Genomic DNA, 24731 nt, shown 5'->3' with positions numbered 1-24731 from the left:
CTTGCTTTTGTAAGTAGGAGCCATGGAGAAAACACATATGAAGATAACTCTTATGAATTTCTCAAGCGGGAGTATTCGCTGAGTAAGCCATACCAAGGTAAGTGTCTATTCCTATTCACCCAGTGACGTTAAACCGGTGTCCTGCCAAATGTGACACCTGTTTCAGCACGGTCATTTAGTTAAACACAAAACACTTCAGCGAAAGCATAGGACGGTGTGTCTGTCAGTTGGCTCTTTGGTTATTTTGGTTGCTCTTTTCTTGCTGTCTTAAGTGTGGCAGGTTTATTTCGTAACTGCAGTGATTGCACCCACTTTAGGGCGGAAGTTCAGTACAGTTATAGATATTCCGGTTCATATGCTTGAAGGCAAGACACTGCAGGTTAATGTGGCCAATAAATAAATAATGTATCACCATGTTCCCTTTTTGTTGATTGCATTAAGAATTTCAGAGTCGTTTCATTACATATTTTCTAAAATGTTATGGTTACATATGCAAATAAGTCCTGGTTTAATTAAACATGAGCTACTTTGACTAGATTTCTTCCAAAAAAAAGAAAAAAAAATGAAAGAAATCTGAACATTGCATGAAAAGTCTTGTTTTTGACATTAGAGTCAAAGTTTTTTAAAGAGGCGTTTTGGGCTACTTTCTATCACTCCATAATTCAGAAAATAGGAGGAAGCGACAGCAAATAAATTCATTTGCAATATTTTCATGACATAAAGTGTTGTATTTTATCAAGCAAATTATGTATGAAAATATTCATATGTGGGGTGTCACGGTGGCACAGTGAGTAGCACGATCGCCTTACAGCAAGAAGGTCGCTGTTTCTTGCCCCAACTGGGTCAGTTGGCATTTCTGTGTGGAGTTTGCATGTTCTCCCCGTGTTGGCATGGGTTTCCTCTGGGTGCTCTGGTTTCCCCCACAGTCCAAAGACCCTATAGGTGAATTGAATAAGCGAAATCGGCTGTAGTGTATGTGTGTGAATGCAAGATGTATAGGTGTTTCCCAGTGTTGGATTGCAGCTGGAACGGCATCCACTGTATAAAACATATGCTGGATATGACAGTTGACAGTTCATTCCACTGTGGCGACCCCTGATTAATAAAGGGACTAAGCTGAAAATGAATGAATATTAAGATTAAAATCAATACGTGACCTTGTTATACGTTGAATGTTTTGATTTCCGTTAAAAACAGAAAAATCACTTCTCAAAAAGAGCCCAAAATCTTGTAATTGGCATGGGCATGGAAAAAAAAAAGTTTTGTCTGCAGCGTCTTGCCTTAATGAATGTGAACTCAGTGTATTGAGTCATTGCATTTACTCATACAGGCAAGGCAAGCTTTTTTATATGGAGTACAAATAACAACCATAGTTGATCCAAACTAATTGCTTTACAATAAAAAAGAACAAATTTGAATTAAAAATAGAAAGGAAAAAAAATTAAATATTAAAATATAAGAATAAAAATAACAGGCATGCATCAATAAAACATTATAAAGAAACTTCTAGAAAGAAATACGTCTTTAGATTAGATTTAAAAGCATCCAATGATAAAGAAGTCCTGATGTTCAGACGGAGACTGTTCCAAAGCTTTGGCACTGCAACACAGGAAGCTTGATAACCTTGATTTACAGTGAGAATGTGGGACAGAGGCATCACGGTGGCGCAGTGGGTAGCATGATCACCTCACAGCAAGAAGGTCGCTGGTTCGAACCTTGGCTGGGTCAGTTGGCGTTTCTGTGTGGAGTTTGCATGTTCTCCCTGTGATCGCGTGGGTTTCCCCCACAGTCTGGTATAGGTAAATTGGGTAAGCTAAATTGTCCATAGTGTATGTGTGTGAATGAGTGTTTATGAATGTTTCCCAGTGATGGGTTGCAGCTGGAAGGGCATCCGCTGCGTAAAACATATGCTGGATAAGTTGGTGGTTCATTCCGCTGTGGTGACCCAAGATTAATAAAGGGACTAAGCCGAAAAGAAAATGAATGAATGATTGAATGTGGGACAGGTAAAAGAAAGTGATAATCACAGAGGTCAGATCTCAATGGCCTACAGGCTGTATGGGGCCTAATAAGGTCACCGATATAGACCGGACAGAGTTTTTCAATGCCTTGTATGTAAAAAAATAAATAAATAAATAAGGATCTTAAAATCAACTCAGAATTGTATGGGAAGCTAATGCAATAAGGCAAGAACCCATTGTTTTAGTTCCTATTAACAATCTGGCTGCTGCATTCTGAACAATCTGTAACCGGGACAGTGTGTTGACTGAGATAGACCAAAGTACAGACAGTTACAGTAGTTCAGGCAAGAGGAAATTAAGGTGTGAGTTATAATTTGTAGACCTTTAGATACAGCTTAGGTGAGATAGCTGGTTAGAAGGAAAAATAAAACATGCTAAATAAATAAATGGACAAAAAATTGTGACACTTATGTTTCATAGGAATTAACATGACAGAATCGTGTATATTGAGACTAATCTTGATGCACGTTCACAGGACTGGGTTCCTCTAGCTCGTCACACTGGGAGTTTATGGGCAACACCATGGTCATGCCTGAACACATACGGCTGACACCAGACATGCAGAGCAGACAAGGAGCCGTGTGGAGTCGTGTTGTGAGTGTGAATGACAGGAAAACCTGAAACACCACCTAGGATCCAATCTAGAGTGGCAGCCTATTAGACAAAGAGGTTGCTGAGATGTTGGTTGGTAGGCAAAAGTTGTTAGTCATTATATTTGTGTTTGTAGCCCTGTTACCTGAGGGACTGGGAGCTTCAAGTTCAGTTTAAGATCCATGGAGAGGGCAAGAAGAACCTGAATGGGGATGGCCTTGCAATATGGCTGACCAAAGAGCGAATGCAAATAGGTCAGTGGTCATCGTTACTGTAAATCTACAAAATATTTATGTTACATTATAAGGCTGTGATGAAGATTTGTTTCTTTCGTTCTATCTTTTTCTAGGTCAGGTGTTTGGAAGTGCCAACGTCTTTACTGGTTTGGGAATTTTTGTTGACACTTATCCCAATGACGATAAGCAGCATGAGGTAAATGTGAAACATGAAATTCTAACATGAATTTACTCTACATATCAGATTTTAGGTATAATCCACCCAAAATGAAAATATCATGTTAATTTGCTCACCCTGTCATCTGGTAAATTTGCTCACTATGCCATCTCACTATGCCACTAGGTGCCATTTTTTTCTTCATTATAAAATTAAATAATATTTTTAGTTAAAACTGTGATTCAAAAAATGCAAGCCTTTAAAAAAGAGATATACAGGCAAAACAAATTAAAATAAATAGCTGAACAGTACTGAACAATATATGGTTCAAATTGTTTGTCTACTAGCACGAAGGTTAATATTTTTAAACTGGAAACAGGAAAAATGCTTCAATGTATACATCTAATGAGCGATGTTATGAAACATTTGGAACTGGAGGAAATCAGATTCTCCCTAAAAAAAGAAAGAAAGACAAATTCTATTAAATCTGACAATCTTTCATGGATTATTTTAAAGACATCAATTCTACAGGAAATAGTTCAATTGAAGAGGATTAGTTCAGATTAAAACTGAAAGTCAGTATTTTTGTTTTTATTTTATTTTTGTATTTTATCATTATTTTTATTATTTACTTATTGTATGTATCTAGTATTATTATTTTGCTTATATTGTATCTTTTATTGTAAATTATGTAAATTTTTGTTTGTGTAAATGTCCAAATTTGTAAGTCATTGTGTTTAAATGAAGAAAGTTATAATACATGTAAATAAAAAATACCTGTAACTTCTGGTGATACATTGAAGTGAAATCAGTCTGTGCAAAAAACAGAACCATATTTACAACATTATTACCTTTAATCCACTAATAAAGTTATTCATTGTTTGATCAGTTTGCTTCATAAGACCTGAGTGTATTTTCGCAAGTCACATGAATTAATTATGTTTTACCTATATGTGCTTTTTGACTCTCAAAGTACCGTTGATTTAACATCAATGACCAGTTTTAGCTAAAAACATTTAAAATATTGCTTTCTGCATCTTGGATGACTAGTTAGAGCAAATAATATTTTTGGGTGAACTATGCCTTTAAGAAACAATGTATTTAGTTATATTATTGTGCAATGATACGTTTTGTAACAGCACAAACCTTAACCTGCAAGTAAAAAACTGTTTCTCATTTCTGTCTCTCATTCAGAGAACTTTTCCATTCATCTCCGCAATGGTTGGGAATGGAAGTGTTGCGTATGATCATGACCGTGACGGACGAACTACTGATCTTGGTGGCTGCACTGCTCACGTTCGCAACGTTGAGCATGACACCTTTGTCCTGATCAGATACATGAGGAACAGACTAACAGTAAGAATCATCTTAGACTCTGTTTCTTTATCCAGCCAGAGAAATGTGTGCCTCCACTACTGCTCTAAATGTATGAAGCATGATCTGTTGGATTGTATTTGGTTTTAATTCTGTGAGAAATTTATTCATTCAGTTCAACATTGTTAATCCAGATACATTTTTGGAGATTTTAGCAAAAATACATTGTAAAACTTTTAATATAATCTATGTCTCTGGTACTGGGTTGCAGCTGGAAGGACATCCGCTGCGTAAACATATGCTGGAATAGTTGGCGGTTCATTCCACTGTGGCAGCCTCTGATAAATAAGGCACTAAGCCAGTGGTCACCAAACTTGTTCCTGGAGGGCCGGTGTCCTGCAGATTTTAGCTCCAACCCTAATCAAACACACCTGAACAAGTTAATCAAGGTCTTACTAGGTATTCTTGAAACAATCAAGCAGGTGTGTTGAGGCAAGTTGGAGCTAAACCCTGCAGGGACACCGGCCCTCCAGGACCGTGATTGGTGACCCCTGCACTAAGCTAAAGAAAAATTAACGAATGAATGTCTCCAGTATACTTTTTCTCACCTCGAAAATGGTCATAGAAGCTAGCATGGAATTAAACGCAAACAAACAAATCCACTGCTGCTCTACTATAGTCCGTAATATTTGCATCTTCTGGAATAAACAACAGAATTAATTGGTCCACTTGTAATGTCAGCAAGATTTTTACACCAGAAACCTTCTTTAATTAGTAGTAGGCTGTTTTCTCCTGTTTGTTTTGTTTCTATCTGAAATCTATATCGATAGACATGCTTGGAAGTAAATCTTGTTTCAGTGAAAGCTCTTGTTGCGTTTATTTTTCATGACTTCAGTTTACTTGATCTTACGATGATGGGGATGCAGGAAGTTTTGTTTAGACAAACCTTCACTTTTGTATGCACTTCATTTGCTGTGCTGTCTTTCAGATTATGACGGATATTGAAGGGAAGCAGGAGTGGAAGGACTGTCTGGATATGCCTGGAGTGAGACTGCCACAGGGATACTACTTCGGTGTCTCGTCTGCAACTGGAGATTTATCAGGTTTGGACAAGTAAATTGATTAATTTACTCTTATTTTAGTCCATCAGTTTTTCATATCCATTGCAAACTGCATTATGTATGGGCTCAAATTCCATATCTAGTTTAAAGCATGTATTTGTATATTAAACATGGGTCATTCAAATTTTAACCATCATTCATAGCAAACTGTTTTCAGAGCAATATCTGCCTGTATTCATATATGTGGCCAGTGGGAAGATTTGACAGGAGAGGGGAAACTGCTCTTATGTATTTTACATGAAGTATTAGTAATTTTTGTTTTGTTTTTTGCAATTTGAAATCAAATTGATTATGATTATTATTATTATTAAAACACGAAACGGCAAACTAATCACTGCTTGGTTTGTTAGTGCTAAATTAAACGCATGTAAAACCCCTCTGGTTTCCGACTTGTCTTCTTCAAAACAGTGAGGGTGAGAATTTGAAACTTCCCTACAATACATTATTATCAACATACTGGTGGTCACCATAGAATATTATTACGATTTTAAATATATGTTGCTATATTATGTGATATGTTGCAATTTGTTACCATTTTTCAACTTTAAATTATGTCTCCAAAGGAAAACTTTGGCAACCTCTGTTTACTAAACAAACATTTTCAGTTTGTGTATTTCACCTCAGTTTTACTGCTGCACTGCAAAATGAGCCTGTCAGACTGACAAAACTGACCAAAACATTAATGAAACCTGTTGTACATTTTGTGTGCGTTTTTCTGTGATGCTACCACGTTTGTTTTACTAACTTGCTGCAAGCTGAAAATAACCCACTCGCCAGAAGAAAAAAAAACAAACCATGATCTAGTGTGGACTGTAAAGAAACTTCAAATTAAATAATTAAATTAAACCAAATAGTTTCATAAAAATATTGGCATCAACACGGACAGTTTGTTTGTTATATTAACCAACAAGAATCATTAGCATAATTTTTTTCAATGTGTTGTATCTAGATAACCATGACCTGGTCTCTTTCAAGCTCTATGAGCTCACTGTGGAACGCAGTCCTGAAGAGGAAGAGGAGCAGCAGGAGCTCACACTACCAAGTGTTGACTACCGAGTGGACCCTAATGGTAATAGCCACAGAAACAGTTCTTATATATGCTCTATTGGGGCTGGGTGATTAGGCGAGGACAATTTCTCCTGTGCATTTTGTCAGTAAAACTCCAGTTTGTGTGTTCAGATGCAGCATTTACTGCACTGAGCTGTAGTTATACTGTAGTTAATTATGACATAGAGATGATCATTATGTTATGATGACAGCCATTGTAGTAAAAACTGCACATGAAGATACCACATATAATAAAGTTTTTACTCCTAACTTACCTCATAACTTTAGCCGAGTGTTTGAGATTTTGTAGTCGCGTTTGTTAGTCCTGCTGGAACAATGAATGCAGTTAAATCTTCTGTCTATTCAGCAATGCTATGTGGATTTCCTGGATTTTTTTGATGTGTCCATACAAGTTCGCCTTCTGGATTTTAGAACAGAACTACTACTGATCACTCCGTGCTTCCCTGACTAGATGTACATGACAATCATAGCTTTGCTCATTTGCATTTGCTAACATGTTTTACAGAGGAGTACAAATACCTCTAAGTTCTAGTGTTTGTGTTTTCTTTACACAGTTCACGTTGAGGATGAAGGAAGGAGCATCATCACCACCTTCTTCATCTTCATCGTTTCCGTCGTTGCACTGGTCGTGGTGATCGTGGTCATTCTCTTCCTATATAGTCAATATAAAGACAACCGCCGCAAGCGCTTCTATTGATCTACAGATTGAAGAGAGCAAAGACATGCGATGAGAGATCCAATGTGAGTTTGACTGGCTTTGTTTGTTTGTTTTTTTTGCAAAGAACCCTTACTGGTTCACTCCAACAGAAAGGACCTGAAGGCCAACACTGAACTAGAAGCCATAGCTGATCTCTCGGGATGAAAACACACCACCTCAATCATGAATATCATCTCAAAAACAAACTGTTGAAGAGTGTTTGAGAGACCGTGCGTCCTTTTTTTTTTTTTTTTTTGAAGGTCTCTCCAGATATTTGTGTGCGTTTTTCTGTAATTTTTGTACCAATTACATTGGCCTTGGCCTTTCTCCCTGTGACAGCATTTACAGAGGCTGAAGAATTCAACAAACTATGGTATTCTCAGGTTGTCAACTGTAACCACTGCAGAATTCCCAGAAGCCCCGGTGCTTGTTTGCTTTTTGTTTTTTTTTAATGATCAAAAGAAGGAACCCTGTCACCAGACTTCAGTAAATCCATCTCATCCACCACAATCGCTAAATAGTCAAAGGTCATGTTTTAAGATTTATAAAATTGATTAAGATTTATTTTCACCCTTATACAAGTTATGCTGGCCAGCCGTGCTCTTCTAAACAGACAGTAGCGACCGTCAGTGTGAACGTGAAAAAAATAGTTTTCCCAAATTTGTGTTTGTAATAAGTGATAGATACTTGATGTCTTTTGTTAAATGTGGTCCTGTTTTATGTTATCCAACACTGCACTGAACTGCTCAGCCATATGTAGCTTGTCTAAAGTTACTTTGGCTTGTGAAACATGATTTAATTAACTATAATTTTGTGTGAAACCTTTATTTTACGTGTCAATGGCCTTATTTGAATTCTATGTTCAATCGTTTTGATGTGCTGGACAATATAATAACAGAAATGAATGAGAACGAGTTTCCTTTTATCTTGATAGTTTTTCAATAATTGAAGATATACAGTTGTTTTCCTTCCATGCTGCAATTTTTCCTGTCACTTCTAGCTGCTGCTGTTTACAGCTATTCAAGGTTTGGAGATTGTTTGTATAATGGCAGAGACTGTAGCTCAGTGATTGAGGAAGCTGCTGTATCAAACTGTTGTGTCTTTTGTCGTCTTAGTTTTTTTCCACCATGTTTAATGCTCAAAATCTAAATTAAACAAGTTTGTCTTGTATCTAGATTGTTGTTTATTACAAATAAGAATAATAATGTTATTTTCAAATATCACAACATGTATTTTTCTGCGTTCTATAAAAAATGAATCTTTTGCTTTGAGCTATGCTGATCTGTATCAAGGGCCAAATTTTTAAAATGAGAATAAGAATATTTTTTTAAAGAAATGCTAGTACCTAAAGAATATGATAGCCAACAACTCGCTACTAGTTTTTAATCGAATCCATAATCTACTAGTATCTATCAAATGTAGGCCTACAAAAAAATATACTATATAACGGATTAAAAATGAAAGCAAAAATCACTTTTCTAAGTGGTTAAAGCACAGTTTTGTGGCATCGGTGTGTGAATATAGGCAGTATATTCACATAGCTATTTTTGTTTGGTAAAAAATATATATTAATTCTATTTTTTTTGTAATCGCACTTGATAAAAACAGTCTGCAGTAGCGCTTTGATTGACATTCTCCCTTTGGTCATGTCATCGCAGGGCAAAAGTCACACCCATTATCGATGAGCTCTCCCTCTCATTAGCATTAACAGCCCTGAATGAGAAGCAGGCGTCCACCATTAAAGTTCAAAACACTGACTTAAAGATAACATCAGCAACTAAACGAATTATAAATGATCCACAAATTAACACTGTAGTCTCCATAGTCTGCCTTCTTCTGAACACATAGTTGTTTCTAGCTCTGCCTTTCCTTAAAAAGAGGGCACAATCTCATTTAAATTTAAAGCGACAGTAACCAAAACGACACAATTAGGATCAAAGCCTAAAAGGGACGGTTTCAAAGTGTAATAAAACAATTATATGTGAGGTATTTTCAACTGAAACTTCACATACACACTCAGGGGGCATCAGAGTATTATTTTACATCTTGTAAAAAGTCCTTTAATGTGGATTTCCATAATCATCACGCTAAAAGATCCTCTTCTCATAAACGAAACTGTTTTGATGTGCTCACCACAGAGATACAAAAATCTAAATTTCCTCACTATGCTCACACTCAAGTGTTTTCAGAGTTTCTTTATTCTGTTGAAAACAAAAGGTTTCCAACATTTTTCAAAATAAAGTTGTCTGTAACAAGAAATTGAAACAATTTGTGATGATTGAAGGAGTAAATGATGACTGAATTTTCAGTTTTGGGTGAACTATACCTTTAAGTAGCCTTGTTTGGACATGTGAGGGAAAAATCCTGTAGATGGCAATATCACTTCTGTAACCGTATTGCTCAGTACAAATGTACTAGAGTAAAGAATGCAAGTATAATGTTGTCAAGTAGAGACTAAAATTTGCTTATATTTTTGAGTCAAATCACAAAGTAACCAAACAGATGCTTGACAACAGTGACTGATTACATTTTACTTAAATGCTTGCTTAAACTAATGTTTGGAGTATAGTTTGTCATTTCCAACATGTGAAATGGCTTCTTTAATAGTTTTCTTTGCCTTGCTGTTTATATCAGACTATAAATTACAAGTTCATGGCTCATTTCAATCCGAGGAACCAAAACTCGACCATTTTCACAAGAGGGGGAAGAGAGATAAAACTCATTAAATGTTATTTTGTCTCACTCACACACACACACACACACACACACACACACAAAGTATAAAAAGCTGTCACTGGGGCAGTACATTTTACTAATATGTGCACTTTCAGTAATAATAGATCTCATTAAGGCCCCAATCTCCACTCTGCTAAAGATTCACTTTGACTTCTGTGTGCTTTTGAGATATTAAAGGAATATTCCTCTCAAACATCACCTTCAAGTGTTTTCATTTAGGAGTTTCTTTTTTAGTTTAACTAAAAGAATATATTTTGAAGAATGTTGGAAACCAGTAGCCACTGACATCCATTTTGTAGGAAAACGTTAACATTGTGCCATTTCAGTTCACTTCCAAGTAAAAAATAGTAATTAAACCACTCACTCTGTCTAATCTTCAAGAAGAGCCCATAGTTAGCTCCTCCGTCATGTTCTGTAGCAGACTTGACTCACGTTGCTTCTGCCTCCCGCTATCCTGATCCAGGGAGGCAGTTCCAGCTTCTCGAGATCTCTTTTGATCAGCCTCATTATCAGATCTATTCCTGGATTTAAAGTAACGAAAATAAGCTTGATTGCCGCTTTGCTATTATTTATTTTCGCTGCTCACTGCGCGCGAAACAAGAACCACCAACCAATGAGAGTGACTGAAAATGTAAGAAAGATGATTGGTTGAAAGGATTGTTCAGGACCAATAGTTAAACATGGCTTTTGCTTTAACTTGCGCATAGTGACTACAGTCATGTGTGCGCGCACACACAATCAGCCTTGGCATGAACATTCTCTCTCTGTCACACACACACACACACACACACACACACACACACACACACACACACACACACACACACACACACACACACACACACACACACACACATGCAGGTATTCATCACGCACAAGTTCAAGATCCGGCTCAAATTAAGCATTGATTTATAAACATTTATCTACGTATAAAGTCCCCTAGGCAGTAATTTAAAAAAATCTTGTTTTGAAGTGTTGTAATGGAGAAAAGCTGGGACGAATGTCCGCGTGTGCCCAAAAGAATTGAGGCAGCCAGCTAGTCACAGGAGAAAACGCTTAAGGGCAGCACTGCTGTAACACTTGACTGCGTAAAGTCCAGTCGATGTCCCGCCCCCGAGAGCCATATACCCCACCGTGACTGGTAGGTTTGTTCAGCTATGCACGCAGCAATGTAAAGTGCCATTCAATCATGCGAGCCGCGAGTTTGAGAGCCCAGCTTTAAGCTTTAAAGCAGGGGTGCCCAAACTTTTTCTTATGAAGGGCCAAAAACCAAACTGGATTGAGACTAGTGTGGGCCGAAGATAAATATTTGCCATGGGTACTTTCCTAATTTATTTGACGTTTAACAATGACTAGAAAAACATTGCCTTAAGTATTTTTTTTAATAATGAACCTATTACAGTAAAAACAAAATAATCTAATTTATAATGGAATTATACTAGTTTTTGCCTTGATTTGCTCACCAATGTCTCCTGCATAGTCCTCTATTCGTCAAGTGACAGTATTTACATTTTAACATACAATAATATCTGTTTACAACATTTAATTGCAACATTTTATTTCAGTTTACTTTAAATAAAATAAATCAAAAGCAACTAAACAAACAAACAAAAAAAGGTTACGTCAAATTAAAAATGACGATTACTGTGTTAAAGACATTCGCCCTAACCCTCTCCATCATTTTCACTCTCTTCTCAGATGGGACGGTGGGCCAATTAAAAAATTACAATGGTCCAACTTAGGCCTGCGGGCCCTGCTTTGGGCATCTCTGCTTTAGAGCTTTTCCATTCCATACAGCAAAAATAATAAATGAGTTTTCTAAATTAAAAAAAAAGTACATTTTAACAAAGAACTTCATAATTCCAGAAGACACAATATGCCCTCTTTTGAGGGTCACTTTGACACAATGATGTACCTTTTGAAAATCTAACTTTATTTCTAAAAGTGTTTGGTGTCTCCACTACTAATTAGTTTGACTTCTTTACTGTTATTGTTCCTCATAGTGAAGCGTGATAAAATTAAGCTTCTTTTCTTTTTTCCACAAAGACAAAGTTTGGTATTTTTGTGATATCGTGCAATCTAACCTTACATAACCCTGATCATGATATGACAATAATTTAGGCAGAGTTCTTGTTTTCGCACTGTTTTAACACTCAGTACTTGCATCAATGACACCACACCACTGCTATATAAAACTAATTATAAATTGACTAATTATTTTTGAAAGGTTGTCAACTAAAAAATGAAAAAAAAAAATAAATAAATAAATCAAGATGACATTCAGGGAACAAAAATAGACATTCCAAAAATTAATTTCTCGCTAATATTTTTTTTTTCATCAAGTCTCATTTCCCCTTTTCCATCAGTTACCAGTAAAAGCAGAAGCTCTGAATATATGGTAATTACAAAACAAATGCTGACACATTAGGATATAAAATAACAACAGGCATGACCATTTCTTAACCCTGGAATACATTCTGATTTCATTTTTGTGTCAGTATGTTTAAGATAAATGTAGGCGATCAGTCAAATATTTAAAAATCAGGAGTTTCCGATTCTAAAGAGGGTATTTTTGGCCAAAATCTACCACAAAAACATATGTGGGAGTCTATTATTTAATTCAAATCTACAGCTGCAGTTATATTGTTTCATAAACGTCAAAAATTCATTTGTTTCTCTGTTGCACGTTAGTCTTTGTGGCTGTTTACTGATGAAGGTGAAGGATAAATAGTTGTGTGGTTTGTTTTAGCATGCAGCAAAAGCTCGAGTGGATTCTCATGCATCTCTTTGCCGAATGTATTTTGGGTCCGTCATGTGGTGATAGTGAATCATAATTTTTTTTTTATTTTCCATGCCACCTCTTTCTTTGTGTCATTGGTCCTCTTGAACACCCCTGTACTGTCAGTTAGACACTGCGTCATTTACAGAGGAAGTAAGACTTGATGCCTCCCACTGAGACCGACACACACGACATAAGTTCAGCGCAGGGCGAGACCAGATCTCTACACTGAGGAATATTCTTCAACTCATCTTTTCGGAGTAAATTGAAGGTAATAATATGACTTTTTTTTTTGATGATGTACACGGCTTATTTTTATTCTATAATATACAAGTAATATTGACGTTTGGTACTATGTAATTAGCTTCTTCGTAAAAAAAAATTAAATATGAGTTTGAAATGTCAAGCAGTTGTTTAACAGTGTTTCTTTAAACTTTATATATATATGTCCATATTTAATAAGCGGTATTCAACATTTTTTCCTGTGTTTTCTTTTGAAATATTTTCAGTTATTATTTTTGTCCTGTCGATTACATTTATGTGTGCGTTTCACTCTTGAAAATGAAAACAATATAAGCTATATCAAGTTTTTTTTTCTGTTGGAGGAAGTTACACAGGAAATACATCACAGAGCCTCAAATGCACTTGAGCTCCATTTAGTATTTTCATGTTAGACATTCTTCACCATCAGTTTCGGCTCAGGAAATGTTTTTTTCCCTCTCTAACTTGACTGAGTCAGGGATCTTCATTTTGGGGAAGAACACAAGGTCTGAATGTGAGATAACAGTTTGACCTCAGACTCGGTGTGTTTGATAACCTTGCAGATCTGAGCAGCGCAGTGGAAGATGTCGTGCCTCAAGTGTCTGAAGTACATCATGTGTGTGGTGAACTTCATCTTTTTTGTACGTATCTATTTTCAGACCATCACATTATGGTTTATCTGAAAGCTTTTGTGTGCAACTGACAATGCAGACCCTGGGTTATGCCTATATTTATCTATTATTTAATAGTTTTTTAATTATACACTGTTAAAAATGTAATGGCAAAAAAATCAAAACAAAGTTTTACGTCGTTTTAACTTATTTTAATGAGTTTTTAAAAAGTTTCAACTAATTTTTTTAACTTAATATTTTTAGTCAGTTTATTGATTTAAGTTAAGACGACTAGAAAAGTTCATTTGATTCAACTAAAAAAATGAAGGCAGCAAGGTTGTTGTTTTTTTTACAGGGTAGTCAATGAAGAAGCCTTAATTTTAAGAATGTGTTCGCATATTTGAAGTGTCAATTAAATAATCTCATAAATAATCTTTATGGCTTTGGTGGTTCCAAAAAAAAAAAACTTTAAAAAACTTTAACATCCATGAAAACTTTTCATTCCAATTCATTTCATTCATACTGTACCAAAATTTATTTTTCTTTCTGTAATTGAAAATATCTATACTTTTTTAGGAACAAAAATGTTACTTTTAATGAAGTGACAATGTCCGTATGTTTACCCAAAGGTTAGCATTCCCTCCACAAGCGCTAGCTCAGCTTTTTCCAGTGGCTTTTAATCTAATTAGAAAATGAGATCTAGGACCAGTTTGAGGTCTAAATACTATCAGTTGAAGTACAAGCTACACACTGACTATATAAACAAGGAGCATTAAGGTTTTATGTCTTCAAAACCACTAAGCTTATTTATTCTTTATTCAAAAACTTAAATTTAAATTTCATCTTAAATTAGAATAGTTAGCATGGCTGTACAAGTAGACTAGTAAATAGATAGTTTTACCTGTTTGATGATGACAATTATAAGTGTTAAAGTGTCGAGCTACTTCATATTTTTGTGGAATCAGTTTTCACAAAAGTATGAATTAATAATTGTAAAAAGCATTATTAATGATTTCATACCTATAATAATTACAATAGCACAGCAACTCAGCATATTAGAATGATTTCTGAAGGATCACGTTACTAAAGACTTAATAATGTTAATAATGCTGGATATAATTCAGCTTTCAAATGATGTGAAACATTGTTCAATTAGAAAAACAGTTCAAATTTTGTCTGTATCAGTTTAAATTGCAATGACATTTCACAATTTGGCAATTTACATATATTTAATTATTTATTTAAATATGTTTAACTTGATATTTTAGTCAGTTTGACTAATTTAAGTTGAGATGACTAAAATTTTATTTGATTCAACTAAACAATTTAGAGCAGTAAGTTTTTTTTAGTGTGTAGAATAAGCTTTTTTCTAAATTAAGAGACCTGAATATTCATAGTTACTGGAATTATTAAGTATTATTAAGTTTGAATAAAATTGTAAAATTTGTTTAATTCTATTAAGTTATGATAACATTTCTTCAAAACTTGTAAATAATTATGTTGCCTAAAAATAAATGTACATGAAAATTGTTATTTTATGTGCAAAAAAACATTCTGTAAATTATACTTAAAATTTGGAAGAAATGTTCCTTACAGCAGCTATGAATAAAACAAATAAATATGGTTCACCCAAAAATTAAACATTTTGGCATTATTAACTCACCCTTCACTTGCTCCGAATCAGTTTGAGTTTGTGTGTCTGTGTGTGTTTCACAAAGGAAAATAGAGAGTAGAAATCTGTAGCCAGTGACTTCCATAGTACTTGCTTTTTTTACTAAAGATGTCAGTGGTTACATGTTTCCAACATTCTTCCAAATATACTTGTGTTCAACTGAAAAAAAAAATGATGTGGAACAAGTAAAGGGTGATAAACGATGGGTGAACTATCCCAAAAAGGAAATGTCCTACTCTTAGTGAGAAAATCTTTAACATTTTTCAATCAAGACTTCTCATGATATAATGACGTCTCATGATATAATGCAAGGCCTCTCAAACATTGTCAAAATATTTACTTGAAGAATTCAATTTAAAAATTGCTATAGAAAAGTTGTCAATAGTAACCTATAAGTAATCCAAAAGTTACATTCATGTTAAAGTGCAAACATATTTCATGACACAAGCCATGATGATTTTATAACACTCTGTTAGTTACACAACATTGTACAAGTTTTGTACTTTAATGCAACATTAACCAACAAAAACAAGTGCTAAATGTTTCATAACCCAGGGTTACAAGCGGTCTAAATATTTACACTGCCGAGGAATACCTGTAAGGATATCAAGCACAAGTCTTGAGGCTGTGTATTTTGGTTAATATTCTCATTACAGATCTGCGGAGCTGCGATCTTCGGAATGGGGATCTATTTAATGACGTTCTCTAGGCTTTCTTTACTGCCCAGCCTTCAGGCTATGAGCATCGCCAACACACTCTTCATCACTGGCATCATCATCACCTGCGTCTCCTTCCTCGGCTTTCTTGGAGCCCTGAAGGAAAATCGCTGCCTGCTAATATCTGTGAGTCCCATACTTGTATATAAATAGGGCGACCAGCCGGTTAATATTAGGATCAGGGTAAACGTGGGTGGAGTTTACATTACAATTAACTGAACTTCAACGGTGAAAACTGGACTGAAGAAGTTTTAATTTACTAGAACTTCATCTATGTTAAACTGCTTTGACACAACATTATAAAAAGCGCTATAGAAATAAAGATGAATTAAACTGAATTGAACTGAATTGAATTAGGGATGCAATAGTGTTTCTGGGTCTCCTGGCTAATTTGTACTTCAGGCCCCAATCATCTCTTCTTCCCACATGATGCAACAATCAATCGATATGTTTCCATCTACTTATTTTTGTGTGCAGTTTCAACTAAATTGCATTAAAAAAAAAAAGCTTAACGGAAAAACAAAGATGTGTGTAAATTTTGAAAATGTGCATAAAACAATGTAAATGCACAACTGAGAAGGACACTTTTTTTTTTGGCAACAATAGAAATACAATAGAAATACATTTTCTAAATAAATTCAAGCATGCGCATCAAAATAAAGTGGTTTTGTTTAAACAGATAACAAAATAAGCATGACGAGACAACATTATGCTTTGGTCAATCTATAATCCCTCAGCCACAGTCTGTCATTAAAGTGGTTTGGTGTATTTCCTCCCAGAACTGTTTCGTACAGCTGCACTCCCAAAGTGTGGTCTTGCGCCTCCAAAAGCCACTGCACATTCATTGTGCAAGTAATTTATTATATAAGAAAAAAGACCCACATTGGCTTCTCTCACAGCAATTTCAGTTTTCTTTTTGATAATTGGTGCCACTTTGTCAGGAAGTGAGGATTTTATTTGCTTTGACCATTTTATGCGATATTCCAGTTTTGCTTAATAACTTTAATTTGCATTTTTGGAGGGAAACATATCTAATCCAGACCCAGACTGAATCTGCAGATATTTTTTTGCTATTTCTGCTTGGAGGTTTGTGAAATAATTCTGTGGATTCATGCGGAATGATTTTGAGACTAACAAAAATATTTAAACATTAAATAAAAATAACTTTTTAGCCTTTCATATTAGGTAAATACGTTTATATAAGTTTAAAATAAAACAAGTAAAATAAGTCTCATAAAATATATCTACCAAAAGACTAAAAAAATTATATAGTATAAAATTATATAGTAATAAAAAAATATTACTATATAAACTATTGCAAATAAATCATATAAACATTTAGATATTATTCAATAAAACTACTAAAATTAATATAAAACGTTAATAAATATTTACACACACAGAGACACAAGTAAATAATAGACTCAATGATGGGCTTAAAAAATCTGAGAAAATGAGAAATTAAACAGAAATTAACTGTAATTATGCATTCATAACCATATATATATAGATTTGATATACTATTATATATTTCAAGCCCACCAGCAACTATATCTATTTTCAACTGAATTTCAAAATATCATTGAATCAATGTTTCAGTCATGGAACAACGTCAATAAAATGTACAAGCCCAGAAAAAGTTGGGACAGTATGAAAAATGCAAATAATAATGATTTGTATTTCACTGCAGACCATATGAACACAAAATATTTCATGTTCAGTCTGGTCAACTTCATTTCAGTTATAAATACACATCCTTTTCTGTCATCCAGACCTGCAACACATTCAAAAAAAAGGTTGGGGCAGGAGCAATTTAGGGCTAGTAATCAGGTTATTAATGGTTAAATAATGTGATTTTAAACAGGTGATGTCAACAGGTGATTGTCATTATATTTTGGTACAAAAGCAGCATCGAATGAAAGGTCTAGTCCTTTAGGAGCAAAGATGGGCAGAGGATCGGGCAAGGAATATGGAGGAATTTCAGTGCATAAAGGACAAGGGTGCACCCTTGCGAGGGTGCTAAGCTGAACAACCGTGATCTCCGATCTCTCAGGCGCCACTGCATCAAGAATCATCATTCTTCTATAAGCAATATCACCACATGGGCTCACTTTGGCAATCCTTTGTCAAGTACCACAATATGTATAGTTACATCCACAAAAGCCAGTGAAATATGGACCACACTTTATTTTGATGGTCTGTTTGTTGAATTTGAAGTTAAATTGCATCTACATGCCAACTAATTCTCATTAGATTATAAGTAGACTTTTAGGTTGAGGTTAGTGTAAGTTGACATGTACTTGCAAAGTTTCTTATAGTCAGTTAAATGTCTGTTGAAGGAGCAGTATCAACAGATATTTAGCAGACAGTCTACTAATACTCAAATGGACCATCAAAATAAAGTGTTACCGAAAACTGTAGCCCCTATGTTAACAGTGTCCAGAAGGGCCGTTGACTTCTCTGGGCTCAGATGCATAGGATGGACCATCACACAGTGGAAATGCGTACTGTGGTCAGATAAATCAGTATTTAAGATATTTTTGGGAGAAATGTGCTCCAGACCAAAAAAAAAGAGATAATCTAGACCAAATCCAAAAGCCATTTTCTGTCATGGTATGCTGTTGTGTCAGTGCCCTCAGCAAAAGTAACTTGCATTTCTGTGATGGCACCCTTAATGCTGAAAGGACATAGAGATTTTGGAGCACAATATGCTGCCTTCTTTTCCAGGGATGCCCATGCATATTTCAACAAGATACTGCAAAACCACATTCTGTACACATTACAACATCTTGGCTGCGAAGTAAGAGGATACATGTACTTGATTGGCCTGCCTGCAGTCCTGACCTGTCTCCATTGGAGAATGTGTGGTGCATTTTAAAGTGCAAAATGCGACAATGAAGACCTTGTACTGTTGCCCACCTTAAGACTTGTTTGCAGGAAGAATGGGACAAATATACTTATTGTCTTAAGTCCCTAAACGTCTTTTAAGTGTTGTGTAAAGGAACGGCATCATTACAAAGTGACAAATACTTTACTTTTCCAACTTTTCTTTTAATGTGTAGCAAGAACCAAAATTGGAATATGTGTTTAAAAAAACAACAACAACAACATTAAACAACATGAGGAACACATTAAATGTTTGTTGTATTGTCTGCAATGAAATACAAGTCAAAGTCAATTTTGAAATCACTACTTTCTTTTTCTAATTTGCATTTTCCATTCTGCCCCAGCCTTTTGTGATTTGGGGTTGTTTATACTATGCAAGTAACACGTCACAGTTACCTCTGGAAAGCCAATCAGAATTTAAAACTTTTTAGTTAGCAATAAAAAAAAACAGACCGTTAATTTTTACCGAGTGTTAAATATGGTCTCCATACATTGCAAGCTTCTGTTCCCTTAAGCTGCGGTCACACTAGAGTTTAAGCATGCGAAATTCTGTAGTATGGCGCTGTGAAAAGGGGCGGGATTAAACAAGATGATTAGACATTTAAAAAAGCAAGCAATTGGTCCATATTTTAAATTTCTGTCCAATGAGGTCATGTTTTGATCCTCAATTGGTCTCACGTAGTCAGGTGATGTGATTTCGCAGGTCAGAGTTCACCAAGCTTGAACTTTGCAAGGCAGCGAACTGCGAAACTTGATGCACGCATCCGCAGTCCATGGGGAGAAAAGTCCAGTGTGACCGCAGCTTTACACTTCCGTGATGCCCATTAAAGTTTATTTTTAATTTATTAAAATTTGCTTTAACAAATCTCCATTTCTTTGGTTTAGTTCTTCATCCTGCTCTTCATTCTGATGCTGGCTGAGTTGGCTGCTGCCTGTTTGATGCTCATGTATGAGTCAAAGGTAACAGGCAACAATAAATATACTGACGTTATATCAAAAATATATTGAAGTATATCAAATATATTGATATATTAAGATTTTGGTAAAACGATTTATGGGATTATGCTTTTTCACAGATTGAGAGCTTTATTACAACTGACCTTGAAGCAGGGTTAAAACAATCCATAGAAAACAGAAAACAACACAACACAACTGATGACTGGGACAAGGTCCAAGAGACTGTAAGTGGACATTTCTCTGTTTTTCTTTGGATTTACAATTTATTATTATGTGTGCGCGCAAGTAAAACGTCACTGGTTTTATTTTGTAACTTACGTTTTGTCCAAATGAATATAAATATGGAAGAAATCCATAGTAAAATTAAATGAAAATTAATAAACATATTCCACTCAAACAGATACCCAAATCTAGTTAATCCAGGTAAAGTTTTTTTCCATAGCTGTACAAGGGGCTGTCACGATACTTTTTTTACACTACACATGGTCGAAAGAATCCAATACAAGTACATAAATTAAGTCAAATTCAACTAATATATTACAAAATAAAAGAAACAAGTACACTTAAGAGAAGACTAAAATTGTTATGATGTCAAAAACTACTTGATAATATTTTTACTCATCTTGCCTTATAACATCAGAGTTCTTTTGTTACCCTATGTGGCTTCTAATCACAGAATGAGGCAGAAATTATATTATTTATAGTCTGAAATTATATTATTTTAAATCTTTGATACAGTTATGAAGGCTATTGCACTGCATTGCATTATAAACGTACATCATTATTAAGAAAACCATTGACGAACACGGATAAATCATACTGTTAGTCTTGTGTCGATTCCCTTTACATTTCACCATCTGTATATTGCAAAAACCCTAACAATAACTAAATTTTGTTTTCTTTTTAATGAAATCGCCAATATATAAACTGAATTAAATTAACAAAAGAACCACATAATTACACATAGATTAAATTGATTGATTGATTAAATTGACTATTGATTGGATTTATTAAATTCTTATTATTTTATTATCACTAAGATACAGTGTTTATGCGTACCTTATCTGCAAACCAGCATTTACACTACCGGCCAAAAGTTTGGGGTCAGTAGGATTTTAAAATGTTTTAAAATGAGCTTCTCCTGCTAATCAAAAATACAGTACAAATTGTAAAATTGTGAAATGTTATTGCACTATAAAATAACTGTTCAAAAGTAGATTATCATTTAATTTAATCCATTGATTTTAATGATGAATTTTCAGCTTTATTACTCCAGTCTTGAGAGTCACATGATCCTTTAGAAATCACTCCAATATTAATTATTATTATTATTAATGGTGATAGTAATAAAAGACATAATGACTGGAGTAATCATTTCATTTCAAACTACATACAATAAGCAGTTATTTAAAATATGAATAAATATTTAACTTTTAAAATATATATATATTTAATAAATGCCGCCTTGATGGACAGAATAATTTTCTTAAAATTTTTCTTAAAAAAACATGGAAAAAAACATGGAAAAAAACGGACCCCAAACTTTTGATCGGTATTGTACATGCTTTTCACTGAAACTGCATTTAGAAAAGTTATTATGACCTGTGATTTCTGTGAAACACACACACAAAAAAGATGTTTTGTAGAATGTTGCTAACAAAAAAGCTTCAGTTAGGTTTGTATTGTGAACAACTCCAGAAATGTGTTTGGCTTTTTTTTTTTTTAAACAAACACCATTTATAATTTTTCCTTTCTTCACCAGTTTAAATGCTGTGGAATCCAAAATGCTACAGACTGGAAAGGTTCTGTGCCACAATCATGCAACATCTCTGGAACATCCTACTGGCATAAGGTAATACCGCGCTCACATCCAGCTCTATATGTGCAATCCAGTAAAACAATATTAAACTAGATATAGAGATGCACATCAACTGTACAGTATCTTACAATTCTGGTTCATCATCATCATCATATTGCCTGTTGAATGTAGGGCTGTTTCAAATCGCTGAAGGACTCGTTTGAAGCAAATCTCTTGAGCACGGGGATTGGCGTCATTATTGTCTGCATTATTGAGGTACGATTTTTTTCATTTGAGGCTTTATATCTCAACTATTCAAAATGAAAGCTACAATTCATTAGGGTGTGAGGTAACACTTAATAACCACACACTATGAATCATCTATTAAGCATAAGCAAATAGTGAATTCATTATCTGTTAAGCACTAACTCTACATTAATAGACATTAGTATGCAGTTTCTAAATACAGCTTCAAATGCTGTATTCTTGACTTTTACGCACATCTATAATCTGCTTAATGATTGTATTTTCATATGTTATTGCTTATTAATTGTTCATTACCAAATTAAGTATTGCATTATTTACAAACCATTTGTATTTAAGAATAGTTAGCATTTAGAATTGTTCAGAATGAGTAAGTAAATGCCCCTTTAAGCTATATATTTTTCTCGACAGTCTACAGAACAAACCATCGTTATACTATAACTTGCATAATTACCCTAACCTGCCTAGTTAACCTAATTAGCCTAGTTAAGCCTTTAAATGTCACTTTAAGCTGTATAGAAGTGTCTTGAAAAATATCTAGTCAAATATTATTTACCGTCATCATGGCAAGGATAAAATAAATCAGTTATTATAAATGAGTTATTAAAACTGTTATGAATAGAAATGTGTTGAAAAAACTTCTCCCTGTTAAACAAATTGGGGAAAAAATAAGGGGGTTAATAATTCAGGGGGGGGCTAATAATTCTGACTTCAACTGTATATCTTATTATACAGGCATATAGTAATGATTACTTAGTATATTAATAAATGCTTTATTAACTCAACTTCATGCAGTTTTGTGACCTAATCTAAAGTGAGGACTATTTATGTTTTATAAATCACCTTTAAATGACAATTGAAGGCTTAGTATCAAATGAACAATAAACATTTGCAATCTTATCCAAAAAATACAATTCTTGTAGTTTACTCATTGCTGAATAACAGGAGTGTTATAATACAATTAGAAATAAATACAATTAAATAAAATTTGATAAAACAATCTATTAATTGAACAATATATTATGATACAACATTTCAAAGTTATTTAGCGAAGTTTAAATTGTAATGTTTTTTTAGATAAGGTTGCAAAGATTTATTTTTCATTTGATACAGTGTCATTTGTGTATCTTCAAATGAATAGAAATTAATAAAAGTATTTTTTTCCTTTTTAGAATATAACTGAGCCTTTAATTGTCATTTATAAAGGATCTATAACGCATAGAGCATTTATAAACACAAATTATCTATTAGTATATGCCTGAATAATAAGATATATTAAATGTTAATTTGAATAGTTTAATAATCATTTACTTAACCATTCTGAATGATTTTAAAATAGCCCCAACTATTTTTAAATAACTATAGTTTGTAAATAATGCAATACTTAATGAACAAAAATAATTATTAAAAAGTATGGAAATACAATATTAAACACTTTATAAATGTGCTTATAAGTCAAGAATATGTCTATTAATGTAGTTAGTGCTTAACAGATAATTAATTCATATTTGCTAATGCTTAATAGAGGATTAATAGTGTGTAGTTATTATCAAGTGTGTAGTTATCAAGTGCGAAGTTAATATCAAGTGTGTAGTTATTATCAAGTGCGTAGTTATTATCAAGTGCGTAGTTATTATCAAGTGCGTAGTTATTATCAAGTGTGTAGTTATTATCAAGTGTTACCAAAGTAAGATTGTCACTTATGCATCAATCTCTTTTTCTAGGTCTTGGGTATGTGCTTCTCCATGACCCTGTTCTGCCACATAAATCGATCTGGGTTAGGATACAAATAATATCCACTTCTGTAGGATTTCTTCTATATCTGGTGTTCTTATTAACAAGTGTCCTCCAAATGGCTTTAAACAACAGGCTGGTTCTTGTTATGTTTGCAATTTCTGCTCCACTAAGAAACGATTTGCTATAATTATTGTACATGTATCATTACTTCAGATATTTCTTACTTTTATTTAATCAACTTCATCACACAAGGGAGTTGCAAGACTTTTATGTTAGAGAAACTATAACAACTGAGCTGATCTTAAAATATACATCTTAGCAGTATTATTTTAACTCTGGCCATCTCTTGTCTAAATGGAAACTTCCTGGGGGGTTTTAACACTGAATTCACCCAGCTGTATTTAAAAGGCAGGTCACTTAAAAGGTTGTTTTTGTTATCTTTAAAGCGATTAACTCAATATTTACACTCTATTAAACAGCTCTTTTTTTGTCATATAAGAAACCGTTGAGTTTGACCTAGTATGTTAACATGTTACAAAGGCTATAATTGTTATTGTGGGCTGAACAATGCATTTGCTTCTGATCGCTTCCTCTTCTGACGTGCTGTAGCAATGACTAAATTCTTGTCATTCTGATTTCCCAGAATATGTACAGAGTGGAAACCACAGGCTGTCTTTCACTGAGCGCGCAAACCAGCTGTGTTGCCTATAAACAGTATAATACGGTTCTTCTTTTCTTTACTCTTCAGATGAATGTAAATTAAATAAAAATCTAACGACAATGTTTTCTTTCCTTTTTTAAACCATTAATGCTAGTGCTAAGCTTGTGGGTGACAGAGGAAGTCCCACCAGGTCATCACTTCCTCATGCTGGCCACATAACTGCACATATAATAAACGGGTTTCACTGATGATATGAGCTTTTGGTGTCGAATTAATTCAAACAATGAATTAAATAAAACAAAATAACAGAATTCAATGGTTTTATTTTTAGAACAAAATCCTCTCTCCACAATATTTAAGACCCAAAACAAAAAACTAAGATTTCCTTTACACGTTTCAAATAATTTTGTTCGTTTTAAACCATCACGCAAAAAATAGAAACAAATAC

At 34.1% G+C, this 24731-nt stretch overlaps 2 protein-coding genes across 3 annotated transcripts in view; both read left to right on the top strand.

Annotated features, from left to right (window-relative positions):
• Nucleotides 1-8375, top strand: part of lman2lb (lectin, mannose-binding 2-like b) — an 8499-nt gene extending 124 nt beyond the window's left edge. Inside the window, exons 1-9 of one of the 2 annotated variants that reach the window (XM_056457836.1) lie at nt 1-97; nt 2497-2615; nt 2749-2866; nt 2962-3044; nt 4200-4361; nt 5308-5422; nt 6390-6509; nt 7063-7249; nt 7545-8375. The exon at nt 1-97 is cut by the window's left edge and continues 124 nt beyond it. In XM_056457836.1, coding sequence (XP_056313811.1) covers nt 1-97; nt 2497-2615; nt 2749-2866; nt 2962-3044; nt 4200-4361; nt 5308-5422; nt 6390-6509; nt 7063-7205 — 957 coding nt within the window. In that variant the 3' untranslated portion in view covers nt 7206-7249; nt 7545-8375. Of the gene's footprint in view, nt 98-2496; nt 2616-2748; nt 2867-2961; nt 3045-4199; nt 4362-5307; nt 5423-6389; nt 6510-7062 lie in introns of both variants that reach the window. The other variant, XM_056457835.1, reaches the window with a different exon arrangement.
• A 4510-nt stretch (nt 8376-12885) lies between these two features.
• Nucleotides 12886-24534, top strand: zgc:64051 (leukocyte surface antigen CD53). Its single transcript, XM_056457833.1, has 8 exons — nt 12886-12991; nt 13545-13622; nt 15921-16106; nt 19752-19826; nt 19943-20047; nt 21586-21675; nt 21814-21897; nt 23610-24534. The coding sequence occupies exons 2-8, from the start codon at nt 13566-13568 to the stop codon at nt 23676-23678; spliced, it is 666 nt and encodes a 221-aa protein (XP_056313808.1). The 5' UTR covers nt 12886-12991; nt 13545-13565; the 3' UTR covers nt 23679-24534.
• The last annotated feature ends 197 nt before the right edge of the window (nt 24535-24731 follow it).

Source organism: Danio aesculapii, chromosome 5 (genome assembly GCF_903798145.1).
Source record: "Danio aesculapii chromosome 5, fDanAes4.1, whole genome shotgun sequence".
In the NCBI taxonomy this organism is placed as follows: domain Eukaryota; kingdom Metazoa; phylum Chordata; class Actinopteri; order Cypriniformes; family Danionidae; genus Danio; species Danio aesculapii.
The sequence above is the reverse complement of the archived record's forward strand: the minus strand, read 5'-3'. Positions and strand labels throughout refer to the sequence as shown.